The following is a 15,334-nucleotide window of genomic DNA, read 5'->3' as shown; positions in this document are numbered from 1 at the left end:
GTTCTTTCAGCAGAATCAAATATATGAATGGAGCGGGGCGACTGGCTTTTCCCATACGCTGACCCCCTCAGGGACAATACCTCATCTGCATTTCCTTTATGGTAGCCCTTGTATGAGGAAATGACACCCAATGGTTGAGCGAAGAGGTGCCTGACTGACTCTCGTCTATAGAGCTAAAAAGTAAAAAAAAAAAAAAAAAAGTGTGGGCTTGCATGTGTGTGTGTGTGTGTGTGTGTGTGTGTGTGTGTGTGTGTGTGTGTGTGCGTGCGTGCGTGCATAAGAGAGAGAGAGACTCCAGATGAAGGTCAAACTCCAGATGAAGGTCAAAATCTGTCATGACCACAGGTGTCTAGCTCCACTTGCAAAAGTTACCAGTAAACATTCCCTCTGTCTCCTTCTTTTTCTCCATCTCACACAGACACATGCTCGCACGTTTAACTTTCTAGAATACGTGTCTACCACCCAGATCCAAAACAAAAAATTTTTGGAAAGCCCTAAAACTGATGACAGTGCTGGTATTTTCACCACATTCTTGCTGTTTCACTTATCATGACACATCAACTCAGCTGCAGTTTACAACAGCTCAAATGAATTCCTATTACAAGTGCATCAGATTCCAAAAAAATATTCTTCCAAATTAGTAACACATCTAAATGACATAATGACACAGAGCAACACATCCAAGTGATACAGAGGTATATCAGGCAGATATCCTGACTGCCATTCTGTTACTAGTACTATTCTCTGATGAAGATACAAGTTCAGTCCATCCCATCTAAAAATCTCATCCCAGGAAGCAGAGAATGAAGAACCACACTGAACTCCCTGAATCAGCAACATGCCAGCAAAAGATTCACTGGAAATGTGTAATGAACAGTGTAGTGACACTCAAACACATACACATGTTCACGGTTTGCACAAAGACGGATTTACACTCTATCCGGTCCTTTGGCTTACAAGGGAGAGGGAAAAAAAATCTTCCCCAGCAGAAGTGTTTACTGCATGTCAAACAAGTGAAATGTAGGGTCATTTGACAAGACGTGTCCTTTATTTGGGAGACCCGCTCCGTTTCCATTTCTCACTTCGCTGAAAAGGTCTGATCATAAGATGTGGGTTAGAGAGCCTGAACATGGGGAAATCATGCCACCGCAGCACTGGCCCACTCAAGAAAGAGCCGGTTATTTATAACCCTGTGGAACGCCACGCTGGGGCGACTGAGGAGAGCAGCGCGTGTGCACGCTTCGCATGCAGCAAGCAAGACTTGGGTGGGTACCCACAGATGCCACTACGCTTCCAAGTGACATCACAGGGCTGAGGTTTAAGTTTTCCACCAGCCCAAAGCAGTGATGGCAGAAGGAGGCATGCCCAAAACATTTCTCGCCATCCCAGAAGTTGTTTCAGGACAGGAATAACACATGTACCGCTACGTTTCAGTACAAACTCACTTTGTATGTTATGTCCAATTTTGCTTCATCCATTTACAAAAGGGGCCTTTGTTTTTGTGGACTAATTGAGTGGAAAATACAAATGCACTTGAGATTCTGGACTACTTAATTGTCAGCTTTGTCAAATGTTTCTAAATGCCATGATCAAAGTCAACTAAACGAATAAGCCAAACAGAAGAAAAAAGTGTCAACGGAATCTCTCCTTGTCTGCTTTTCATATAAAAGACCTGCTCCCACCCCCCCCCCCCCCCCCCCCCCATCCCCCAAAAGATCCTGCCCCCACCCAACCCTTCCTACTGAGCTATTCTACCAGCTCCTCAAACGCTTCCTTAGGCCCGGAGAGGAATGCACCGGCAAGGTTCGGAAACATGGCTAAAAGGGGCAAGGGACGCAAGAGGGGCAGAATGGAAATGACATCAGGCCGATTTCACACCGGCGCTCAGATGGCCGGGCCCTCGCCAGGGTCCTCGCCAGGGTCCTCGCCATGCACGGCAGATCAAAAGCCAGCGGTAGATACACCGGCCAGTCCGGCAAAGGAGCAAGAGGGCCACTAAAGTATGCTAATCCTCAGGACAAATATATTTTAATCTTGTTAGAATACAAGTTAATGCCACAGCTGGCGTACTGGACTGCGTTGAAGGGAAACATAGATTCTGTCGAGCGGTTTTCACCTTTCCGCAACACTTCTGCATCACTGTGACACACACACATGCACACACAACTACAACAATAACAACACCACCACCACCCCTTCTTTGGTTTGACCCACTGACTTCTTGGACTCAACAGTACATCGCAGTCATGTGCCAGATTCACACACTCACAAGACTCATTGCCAAGCTACCCGCTGCATCATTGCCAAACGTCTACAACAGATCAACAGCGTAAAACACATGTAATAATAAGCACAGTGCAGCCGGTTTCCTTCTGTTTTTGCTTTTCAGTTTCTTCATTGCATTGTGTGGCAAAGAAATGATGGACAAGTCAACAAGTTATTGCCTCCTAGCAGTAATGCATATGCAGCTATTCACAGAAATACAACACACACACACAGACACACACACACACACACACACACACACACACACACACACACACACACACACACACTGTGGGGGAGCAGTTTTTCATTATAGGGGGAAAGCTCCAGTGGTAGTGTCAGTGACCTCCACTGAAACCACAGCAGGACTTCGACAGCCAAAGGAAATGAGTGTGTGTGTGTGTGTGTGTGTGTGTGTGTGTGTGTGTATCTACAGAGCACCTTGGTAACTCTTGATCTTCCATGTATGAGTCTTAGGCAATAGGCTCCTAAGAAGTCAACTCAGAGGAGTGGACAAAAGGAAGCACATGCATTGTGGAGAAGATCCTCCCTGACTGCACACACACACACACACACACACACACACACACACACACACACACACACACACACACACACACACACACACACACACACACACACACACACACACACACACACACAATTACAGACTACTACTAACTTGGATACAACCAGACATAGTGTGGATCACAGACATGAACAAGAAATACTGAAAAGGAGGAAACCCCATGTAAAGAAACTCAGGACTTCCTGCTTAATATGCATTTCAGTGGAAAAGAAAACTGAATATTACTTACTTTGTGTCAAACAGTTTGCTATTTAACCTATAACAAACAGGTTAAAACTACTGAGTGGAATACATTACAATGTCAAATACTTTTATGAGTGATCCATATGCAGTGCAATATTGACTTGAGGTCAGTTATTAATAATTAATCATATTAATAAAAACAACATATTCTAGAACCACATTCTAGAACCACACTGAATACTCTAATTATACTGTACATTCTAAAAACCGGCTTCTCCAAAGTCTAGACATCTGAAAGTGCAACAGGAGAAGGCATAGAGCCAACTGCTTATAGGCATGTTAGTGAGGCAAACTTACTGCATTAGTAGTTTTCCTAGTTAATCTAGTCTCATGGAATAGACTCAGATGAAACTATTAGAAATGCTGGATTTGGGTGTTTTTTATCCCCCCAAAACAACTGCTGTGAGGTGAAATCCACTTCAAACTTCAATTTATAAACTGTGTGGCGTTCCCTTTCAGATCTCATGCGGCATCCCACCTCTTTTCCTTATCTGGCCTTTTTAATTCACTTTTGGTGTTTCGACCTTTAAATTTCAGCTCAGGTTTCCATGGGAAAGCCGTGCCATGTCACCATTTCTACGCACCGAGTGGAGTATAGCAACCTTCATTCAAAAGTGTAGCGTCTTTCATTTACAGGATACATGTTCCAGTTTTAGAAGTATGACTGGCGATTAAACAAATGTTCATCGAATTTAACAGATCGCTGTCAGAACAGGCTGACCGTGGCCAAACAAGACCAACACAGTTTCCATTGTCGGAGTTCTTCCACCAAAATTTGACCTCTATGTCAGAATTTCTTACACCTGAATGTAAATGTGTGCAAGAAGCCAAACTGAAGTCTAGTGAAATGAGAATCAAACCCCACGTGACTATCCAGCCTCACAATCATACAGAACTGATAAAAGTCCAGCAGAACCTGGAGTATCATTGCATAGTTATTAATGCACAAGTGTGTTGTTACCAGACCTAACTGGGGTGAAGTCTAAAGATTATGAGACATCAGTGTAGTCCACGTGCTCTGAACATATTACTGGCAATGTGACCTTTCCAGTCCGCTTACTGTCAGTTGTTCCATAATGCACAATGACTTTTGACCTTATAGTATTCAAGATGTTCACACATAATTAGTTATGACTCCCAATAACTGGGTAAAAAAGAGCAATCAGTCAGAAGACTATGCAGTTTTAAAAGTTACAAATCACAGAATGCACAGTAGGAATCTGAAAATGATCATTTGCCTGCACATTGAGTACTTGGAAAAAATACTGCTTCTTCTTCTAATGCATCATTCAGGCAAATATAAAAACACTGTGTAAGGCACATAAAGTAATAATGTACATATAGATACAGTATTTTCCTAGCAATATATTTGTCCTACAACTGAGAGAATTCTGTAACAGGTGTTTGTGTAAACACAAACTGGTGCCTATTATAGCTGGTATACATCGAGACTTTTAGGAATCTGGTTTTCAGTAATTATAATACACATAAGAGAAATTAAAAATGCATATTACTTGTAGACTTGTAGTGTATTTTCTAAATACAACGTAATGTGTACTATATTACATTCATGTTAGATTCAGATGCTGTCTTATCTCAAACATGGGTCAGATGCTTCTGCAAGGTGTTGTGCAGAGAATGTGCTACAAACTTTGACTTCTGAATGCTGATTACATTTATGTTGTTTATAGCTCATGCAATATTCGGCAAGTATGGCACTGACTACTACTGACTGCTGGATTTTCCTGAGAGGTCTAAAAATGCATGCCCCCTCTTCTATATTGTATTATCAATACAAATTTTTCATTAACATATCATCACATATTAGATTCTTTATTCCAAATTGTGCACACTCTAATATATGTGGAGTGGAGGCAGAAGGACATAAATATACATAAACGTTTACCTTCGCAGTACTGACGATTTCATCAAAGCACAATGAGTAGCCATGTTGTCACACCATCACACACCTTCATGGTCTGCAACTCTAAGGACATACACAGACATGAACACACACACACACACACACACACACACACACACACACACACACACACACACACACACACACACACACACACACACATACACACACACACACATATACACACACACACACACAGACAGACAAACAGCAGCAATGAGGCAATCTATTTCTTATTTAAAACATTTGGAAGTGCTGCATTTATTACGCGTAGTTTGTTGGCTTCTCTGCCCTTTGTGGAATGTTCTAGTCACCTCCACAGCCTCCATTTTGGATCACATTAAAATGCCTTCACGTCAGTGCTTACTGCAAGAAGGCTCATAAGTATCACACAATAAAACTGACGAGCCTTGTTCACATTCAGATTAGACACAATGTCAATAAAACAATTAGAAATTATCAAATTTTGGGTGGAAATGTCAGCGCTGTGATATTGTCAAGCAGAGTTATTTTCTGCCGTTTGTAAAAGGAGCCATTCACGCCCCTGGCTTATTCGTTACTACTGGATAAATAAACAGTCTATTGATGCTATTGGACTTTTCCAAGATTTGGCTCTGCAATCAAAAGAGAAAATTTGAACTATACCTCCAACACATGCGCTACTGTGTTGGGGCATAGTCTCGTTTGGGGATGGTGATGGATTCAGGAGTAAATTCAAGAGTAAAACTTTATTTCTGTAGATTTTCTTTACAGTGCTTTTCAATATTTCTTCCTGGCAAGGCTGCAATTTACATTTTTTGGCCCACACTAAACCAAATTCAACAACATAAAACTTTTCTCTCCCCTGCGACTAATTCTTTGTAGGCCATGCTTGATGTTGGACGGAAATGCAACAACGCTTCAATGATAACCCTGCACAACAACCAGCGAAAACATTATAGTTTAGCATATAAGGCAAAAATTCGATTTTGACGGTAAGAAAGGCCATAATGACGCATGTCTGTTGAAATATTATATATATATATATATAATACGTACAGACATGCACATATATATATACACACAACCACAAACCAGTGTTATTTTGGATGTTTCTCGAACATTTACCTCTCAAGCAAAGGCTGGGCATAAAGGTACACGAAGCAACATCAACTTAAGCCCTCACAGGTGCCTAACCACCATCTGGCTTCATCCATACGCCTTTACATTTGAATTTGGACAGGATTTTGGACCAATAGGTTGACTGCGTCATTACACTGATGTTGCGGATTTGTTCCGCCACTGTAATTGAAACTGCAGGTTTAATTGGTGCAGTTAAGAAATGGTAAAAGGCCAAACAGAACGTATTTAACCCAGCTGTTTACCCTGTGTGTGACAGACACTGCATTTCCACTTTCACACAACTGCACGCATTCGGAGAGGTGTCCCAACAAATCGTACATTTCAGATATTTACGATCTCAGACAATGCTAACAACGAATCTCACACAATCATGTCAACTGAAGTAAAAGCAGGTAAAGGTTCTGTTTTAAACCACATGGCCACATATTGCCCATGTATTTTACAACCAAGGAGGCAAAATGGGATTGGCAGAGGGAGAGGGAGGGGGGCTGGTGAAGGGGGGGGGGGGGAGGGGGGCTGGTGAAGGGGGGGGGGGGAGGGGGGCTGGTGAAGGGGGGGGGGGAGGGGGGCTGGTGAAGGGGGGGGGCTGGACTGCTCCTCTGGCGCGTCGCTGCGGCTGCCATTTTGTTGGTGCTGAGTGGCTGGTTGGAGGGCGGGTCTGGAGCAGCCATGAAGAGAAAACCAACGCCCGCCGCCCCTCTCCCTGCCGCCGGACCCCATCTTGGGTACTCGCTCTCTTTGGCCTGATCTAGCATCAGATACTCTAATCTGTTTACAATTGTGACTGGCAGAATGGGCAACGAGAACTGATCCCAAATCTGAGGGGGAAGCGTTGGTGTGAAAAGAGACAGGGAGCAGAAGACATGGCTTGGGTGGAGGAAGCCCCCATCAAAAGCCACAGCACCCCGGCTGCTTTCACAAATCAAAACATGCCCACCATCGTTCCGCAGACAAAACCTTCATATAGTTGGCACGTTCTCACCTGATATTGACAAACATAAAAGAGCAACTGAAAACCTCACCTGTTCGAATGTGTACAAGGACACGTTGGAAATATTCACCAAATAATATTTTTGAGCTAAGCATTCAGGAAAACTTTTAGACATATATCCCTCATATATCCCTCATATATCCCTCATATATCCCTCATATATCCCTCATATATCCCTCTAAAAGAGGCAAGTAGAACCTCAGAAACCTTATCAATCACCAAGGAACAAGGCTGCGCTCAAATGAAAGAGTAAATAATAGCTGAATCAATTTATCTTTACTCTAGATTTAGATTTATTTATATTATATATTTGCTAGTGTTAGTTTTCATATGTGTATATGTATAGCCTACATATACACACACACACATATATATATATATATATATATATATATATATATATATATATATATATATATTTTTTTTTTTTTTTTTTTTTTCATCACTGAAGAGCTACAAATGTCTAAATAAGGATATTAAGTAACAACTTTTGCATCACGGAAAGAAGAAAATTCTTTGCGACTTTAACAATATCAGATTCCAGCGCTTACTATGTTTCCCAATATTACTATATATGCAAAATGATAACCAAACCAAAATAGTACTTACAGAAAACGTGTCACTATGACTCCAGAAAAAAACCTTCACTCTGTTCTGTTGAAGCAAATATCTCAAGTTCATCAACATCCCAGTTCCGTTTGAATAAAAACAACAGGAAAAAGGAAAATCAATGATGTAATATTAAACCTAAAATTATACAAAATATATTTCTATGTCAACAAAAAATGAAAAATTTTAAAGAAAAGAATCTCAATTCTTGAAGAGCAAAATAAAAAAACGAGAAATGTTTTAAGTTCTCAGGAAGTTTTTAAACTACAGGTCCACAGGTTAATGTGTCAACATATCTAGCTTTACCCCTAGCTTAAAAATGTAGAAAAAAAATGCACATTAGCCACATTAAAAGGTCAGAGTTCATTTTGCCTGATCGGTAACAAACAGACACAGAGTATCGTCTAGACAGGTCAAGGTGCACGCCGCTCCGTCCCAAATGCCCTCCCGCAAAATTTCTACTTTCCCTCCCATGGATACTTCCGGAAGGAGGGGTCAGCAGTGGCCAAGTGCAGGCTAGAAGGAGGGGGGGGTCACAGGGCCCCATTTGGCTAGTCAAAGTCCCCCAGAGCTGGATGGCAGACGGGGGTTTGGGGGGGGGGGGGGGGGGGGGGGCGCAGAGGGTGATGGGGGCACAGAGGTGTGTGTCCACTGTCCTTTTGTCTCCTTTCAGACACACAGACGAGCTTCCGCTGGCTGTGCTGACACTAGGGCAGAGTCCTTTCACTGCAGGGTCGCGGGGTTCTGTGAGCGTGCGCGCAAACACACGCACACACGCACCCAGACCCACACACACCCACATACACCAGTACACCACCTGGAGCCTTCCTACCCCAAAAAGGACTGAGCAGGGAAAGATTTGGTGGAACTCTTGTCCCCTCCCTCTCCGCTCCCTCCCTCCCTCCCTCCCTCCCTCCCTCCCTCCCTCTTCACTGCCTTCATTACTGAGTGGCTGTTTAAACAGACAAGCAGGACAGACACGGCAAACACGGGAAAAAGCCTCTCAAAATCCTCATGCAAATCACAGGCCGGCCTGTGCGGACAGTGTGGAAAGATCGGCAGACGAGGAGGCTCCGGGCTCGGGTGGAAATAATTAACTCCCCTTTCTGCCATTTCCACCCAAAAGTACAGGCTCGCCACCTCCAGCACCAGGGCCGCGCTAATGAGCTAACACAAAGGGCACACGCCTTCCTGAGCTTCCCCTTGTTTTATTTAATCACTACCAGAGAATGAAGATAAATATTTCACAGGGAAGTTGCGCTGATTCATTCAGGGTGTTGGTTTGAGCACACGGGCTCTCAACCTTTCCTCTTTACCAGACTAGAGACTACAGGAGCTCCTGACTGCCCTCTAAACAGCACATTGAGGTTCATTTCATTGCAGTTATAAAAAGAAAAGTACAACACGGAATGTATATAAGTAAATTAGAGTAAAATCATATCCTGAACATAAACACATGACCAAATAACTGAAGATTGCATTAACTTCATAAATGATAAGAACGACATCGAGCAACTGAATGAACCACGCCAAACGGTTTCGCTCACCGTGTCATCCAGAAAAACCAGAGAACGAGACTTCTGTGAGTGCTTGCTAGTAGACTTGCTGGAAACAGTGAGGTAAACATTAACGTATTTAAGAAACTCAAAAATGAAACGCCACTTTGCTGTGATGCTAAGCTAAAAGCACACATTTAAAACTGCACCTGTTTTACTGCACGAAAACTAAATTAATAAAGGATTTCGGCATCTATTCTACCTTCCATTCTACTCCACTGTAGCTGGATTGTAGGGCCATTACAGACAGCTGGGCAGAATGCAGACAGTAGGCGGATTTTCTAGGTGAATATGTTTGCCAGACGTGCCCAGTTAACGAAAGTCCACACCAGCGTCTTTATTAAAACAGAGAGAGAGGAAGCAGAGAGAAAAGACCGGCACACAGGAGATGAACAACAACCACAATGAATGCCTCAGAATCCCTCTGAGCAAAGGGATATTTTTTTTACAGCAAGGTATTCACTGTGTTCTCCATAACACCACACAGCTAAGGGCGGTGGTGGATTTCTGATTTCGGCTAAAGTGATCACAGCATGCCAAAACAGGTACGAAAAAGCACGTCTGGCCTGTGATCAGTGCAATTTTATCCATCATCATTAAAAAACAGCGAATAGTCAAGAACTTTAATAAAAAAATTTATCTGACCATTTTCAAACAATTCTGCAAACTTTGTGGCAAATTTCACCACCTACACAGCACTTCAAACTCCAAATATAGTCGCGTAAGATTTTTAGACTGCAGATTCAGATTACACAGTCATTCCTCAATACCAAAGCTCTTGAACGCTAAAAGAGAAGCATAGTAAGACAGAGAGAGCATTACAGTTCATGAGAGAGGGAGTGTTATGCTACCATTTGTATTTTCCTTTATTGCTGTACACAAAAACAGGATTTGACTTTTACAGTTCAAGACCTCCCACACCGTTGCTGCTCTGAGTGACTACTGTTGCAGGATGAAGGTGAGTGTCATACGCATTCACCCAACACGGCGAGCACTGGGATGACCTGTGTATCTAACCACGAACACATGCACCAACACCCTCAAATAACAATCAACTTCTAATCCATACGCTGTATGTACAGTAAGAAATTTGTTTTTGTGTAATTTGAGATTTTTTACACATAGACATAATGCTTCAATGGACATCTGTTGTTAGACGTTTTAGCGTCGACCGTGTATTTCCAAGCGGTTCCCAGTTAGCCCAGTAGCACAAGGTCCCATCTGCATGCTGAGGCACTACGGCAGTAGCGCACACACCATTCCCACCAGGAGAATTATGGGATGCGGGGCACTGGTCAGGACTGATAATGATGCTCCACTGTTTGCCCAGACACATAGCAAGTTTAGTCCCGGGGTCTCGTTTCTACAGCAGACTACAATACGGCTACGGCAGCTTCGAAAGATGTGTGCGGGCGACTCTTAACAAGTCACCTGCGCCGTCTGTTCGGCGATAAGAGGCACCCTGTTGGGTTTGAATTTTGCAGCAACAAACAGATGTAAACCAAAGTCTTCATCACGGAAGAGGTTAGTCATAGCCTGCAGAATAGAGGGAAGATGTGTGTGCTGCGTGTGTCTGAATCAACGGCAAACTGCAGCTGTACTGTTGTGGCGCAGGTTGTTCTTTCCTGGGGTGCGTTGCAAGGCGTGATAGGCGGGGAACCCCAGCCCTCGCTGCCCACGAGGCCGACTGGGTTCGTGTCTCCCAGAACTGATCACGGGGTGAGAAGATGGCTGCCGGATGGAACGACCTGTTATCCACACGGCGGTTCAGGAACTCTTCGGGGTTTGTGTCTCTAATCGCAGTTACATTTAAAACATGTAGACCTGTGTTTGGGTGGGTGGGTGCGTGTCTGTACACGCGTACATATGTGTGTGTGTGTGAGAGAGAAAGAGTGTGTTTGTGCGTTTACCTCATTTTGCCGCGTGAGCCATTTGCCCCTGAGGGTGTGTTTCTAGATGATCCCTAAAATAAAGTAGAAATGAAAGAGCCTGTATTTATCACACGCCAGCATTTCATGGTTCGTTTCCACAGTGTAAACCAAACAGGAGCTTTACATACAAACACAATGGCATCAACATCATGGTGTGCTTGGAACTTCCAGAGTACACATGCATGTACACAGCATGCAGAACAAAGCATATTTGTTCATGCAAACATGTTTATGGTATCAAGCAGCATTTCATGTCCTGTAATGCAGGACTGCTTTGAATGGCTAGGTTTAAAAACAGCATAATTCATCAGAAGTACTAAATCTAAAGAGCAAAATCTAAAGTTTGCTATAAAAGATGGACATTTTGTTTGTTTTTGCTTTGGAGCGCATAAAATGTCAACATACCACGTGACTAAGCTTTGGTACTGGTATTATTTTCATTCTAGTGTTCTAGGATGGGCCTTGTACAGATTACAAACAGATTACAAAGTGATATATATAAAGTGATATATATAACCTTTGTTCGCCTTTGTAACAAAGGTTCGCCTTTGTAACACTGAGAAACAGATTTCTTTACGTATCCTTTCAAATAGCCAATTCAGCAATCAGTTCTTGACTCTCCAGAGTACCAAACTGGAAACATGTGCTTTCAGTTCTGAAAATCAGACCTACACGACTGGCACTGACAGTAACAAATGCCTACGTGCCTGTGTAAAGTGGAAGGCATTCATGTAACTACCATGGTTATATCCCACAGCTTTGCCCTTCAGATGCTCTTCAACTGACCACCATCCACAGAAATGTCTTGTTAGCCCAGGACTAGATGTGACCTGCAGAAGATCGTCTTGAGGGCCCGGGTGTCCAAACAAATGGACGAATAAGTGAGAAAGTGATGTATCAGTATGAGAGTGATATCAGGTGTGGGGTTTTTTGAGACCCCCACCAGCCACAAACTGCAGTGAGAGTCTCGTGCGATCAGATGCGTCTCCGAGCACCTGAGAGCCCTCTCACCTGGATCATACCACTGCACCCCACTGCGCAACATGACTAATCAGCCAATATATATGCCTCCCTCTTTCGGCCACGCCTCCCCCTCCCCCTCCCCCCATCACTGCTCTTACTCTGCAGGATTGCTTCTTGGTGTGATCAGAGAGGGGGGGGGGCCTTTGCCTCTTGCTTCCGTACGTGTCCTTTACTTCTCCGACATGCCATTTATCCAAAAGAAATCACCGTCTGAAGTCGAAAAAGTACCATTATCCCGTTTTCTTTATCGAACTGGTGAATAAACGAGAACAAGCGAGTGTGAGGGGGATAAAGGGAGAGAGAGGGGGGAAAGAGAGAGAGAGAGGGGGGGGGGATAGAGAGAGAGAGGTCATCGCTAATGAGGGGACTGAGTGACCCCTGCAACTCGGTGGCTGAGGGCACAAACCCAGCAGGTCCCTCTCAGCAGTGGAGGTTAATCCTCTTTACGCTCTAATTGAGAGGAGATAACGTGATACTATAGCCAGGGCCTTGTTTGGTCTAAACCCAGTGCTCTTGCGCACGGTGTGTCGGCAGGAGGTGAAACGTGAAATTGATATTCAGGATGTCTGTGTGTTTAAGCTCGCCTCGCTCTTATCGAGAAGTGGCAGTGCTAATTTAGTGTTTGTCAGAGGTCCTTTGCACAGGATAACCAAAGACCCTTTAATCGCTTTGTGTCTGCGTTGTTTGGTTTCTCACCTGTCAACGCATGGTTTAGCAAGATGGCATCAAAAGGAAAGTGATTCCTCCGCGTTAATGAGTCTAAATGGTTTATGATCACCAGAAGTTTGATAGAGTTGGGAACGGCTTTATGTTAAGTCGTCGGGATGCATTATAGATCTCAGGGGACCCAAACTGGTGTGAACTGATTTTAAAAGGACTTTGCAAGCAGAAGAGGAAAATGTGCAGAACTGCGACACTGACAAATGAAGACACATCGTTTAAACATCATAAAGTATTCCTTATCTTCTGCGTTCTCGAGAGTGCTCTGCCTGCACGCACTAGGATATCTCGGGGCTTATGAAAACGCGCTGTACCCCGAGTGTGAGCGATAAGCGTTCTGCTCACCAGCAGTTAAAATATCAGGCGGTGGCACTCCTGCATTCATATCTTCTGTACAGACTAATTAAAAGCCCATTAGGATATCAGCAGCTGACTGAAGAAAAGGGTACAGAAAGAGACGGAGAGATCAACAGAAAGTACACAAGAGGGCATGGCAGAGGAGAATGGAATGGAACAAAAGCGTATGAGGATCAGATTACATTCAATTAAATTTGCTGCCTCATTATGGGTGTCTTTATTCCTTTGTTTTATCCTCAGTCATACCTGTTCTCCTCTATTACATAAAAAAATACATTTAATTTCAAAATAAGACAGGTATGAAGTGTTGCTTTAATGTTGATTCTGAAAATATGTTTGGGAACACTGAACTGTACTTACACAAACTGAACTACATAAAACCGATTCATATAGAAATCGCATTTTCCACAAATCATTTTACATGATGGTGGCCATGAGACACTGATAGCAAGAAACGCAAAGGTTGTAATGAGGCTAGCCAAGATGGCAATGCTAGCATTGTTCTGCCATGGCAACCATTCCCTCACTTCATAAAGCTTTCAGATTAGTTACTAGCATGTAAACATCCAAGCCAAATATCGTAAATGCATGTGCCAAGCATACAGACAACTCCATACAAATACTTTCTCACTAGCAAGAAAAAGGACAGTTGCTGGATGAGCAGTTGGAAAATGACTGACTGAGTTGTTCGTTACCACCACACTTGTGGTCTTGTGGTATAGAACATGGCCTCTTCACTTGAGGCAGCCACACATGGCTGGCACAGAAATGTTGGCTCTGTGCAAGAGGAAGGTGCAGGTTTAGCAGGAAAAATCAACACCGCAGAATTGCAAATAAGACAGCTCGAAGAACAGGCAAAAGTGCATACACAACATCCGAACCGAGCTATACCAAACGGTCCGTGCCCAAAAGGAAACACGCGCAGTGGATGAATCACTGCTCCGTGTCACGTGAACCACGGCAGCTGTCCTGATTTGAGGCAAGCGGGCCGAAATCAGTCAGCAGAGGGCACAGCCTGTGGCGTCAGCAGGAGCGCACGATCCCGCAGCATGAACCTACACATACTACCCTCAGCCGTGTAGTAACAATGGGACAAATTTGTTGAAAACCAGAAGGAAAGTGCAGTATTTTTTTATACTGTGAAACATCAACTGTAGCTACAGGTTCTCCTATTAAATTTCAATTACCGTGGCTACAAGAATACCACTATTTTGCCACCATTCGCATTCAAGTTAGTCATTAAGTTAGTCACCCTGAAGAGTTACATACATGAGACATCTTATATAAACTAATCTGTGGGGGGAAAAAAAATCAACATTATCTGCGCTAGGCTATGTTGTTTGCAGACAACCTGACTACACTGCAAAATAGCCTCCGATAATGTAAATATAATGGCAAAATGTGCACAAAAACACGTTCATGATCATACATAAACTACACTACACTTTTCTTTAGCAAAATAGACATGAGTTACACGGATATCTCACCGACATCCAGTTATCCTAAAATACAGTACTGGGGGTGGGGTGTAGGTGGGAGAAGCTTATTGTCCAGTATCATCTTCTTGCAAAAAATCACTTCTGTTGCTGGAAAAGAGACTGCATTTGATATCACAAACAAAGAGATCAGGAGGGCTGAGCTCATGGACTGAAAGGTAGTAAGTCTTGAATAGTCCACTTTAAACTGCTGAACTTTAAAGTCAAGCATGCATTCATGCAAGCAAAATGCTAGAAGGAATCCCTGGAGGCCCACAGCAGGTCGGCTTTCTCTGAAGACTAATGCAGTACAACACCTCAGCTGCAGCCGCAGGCTGGAAGCTACCAAGTGATTCATGTGAAAAAACTCAATGCAAGCTAGTAATGCTGCTAACCTTTTATGGCTGGTACATATTTGTAAAATATGTTATAGACATGTTCCGTGGAGAACTCAATAAGCTAAGTGTGTTTATAGCCTAAGCAAAGAGGCCCAGGTTTCCCTCTCCCCAGCCACCTCTTGCAGCTCTTC

At 43.4% G+C, this 15,334-nt stretch overlaps 1 protein-coding gene across 13 annotated transcripts in view; it reads right to left on the bottom strand.

Annotated features, from left to right (window-relative positions):
• The window catches only part of LOC143474921 (uncharacterized), a 61,602-nt gene that overhangs the window by 19,909 nt on the left and 26,359 nt on the right, over window positions 1-15,334 (bottom strand). For 11 of the 13 annotated variants that reach the window (XR_013120876.1, XR_013120879.1, XR_013120878.1 and 8 more), the window contains 2 exons: window positions 11,210-11,262; window positions 5,004-5,084 (listed from right to left, as the gene is read on the bottom strand). Coding sequence is in view for 1 of the 13 variants with exons in the window: in XM_076972590.1 (XP_076828705.1) it covers window positions 11,210-11,262 (53 nt within the window). In the remaining 12 variants the exon portion in view is untranslated. Of the gene's footprint in view, window positions 1-5,003; window positions 5,085-7,743; window positions 8,294-11,209; window positions 11,263-15,334 lie in introns of those variants that run through there. The other 2 variants (XR_013120883.1, XM_076972590.1) reach the window with 2 other exon arrangements.

This window comes from Brachyhypopomus gauderio, chromosome 14 (assembly GCF_052324685.1).
Source record: "Brachyhypopomus gauderio isolate BG-103 chromosome 14, BGAUD_0.2, whole genome shotgun sequence".
NCBI lineage: Eukaryota > Metazoa > Chordata > Actinopteri > Gymnotiformes > Hypopomidae > Brachyhypopomus > Brachyhypopomus gauderio.
Note: the sequence above shows the minus strand (reverse complement) of the source record. Positions and strands in the feature narration are given on the sequence as shown.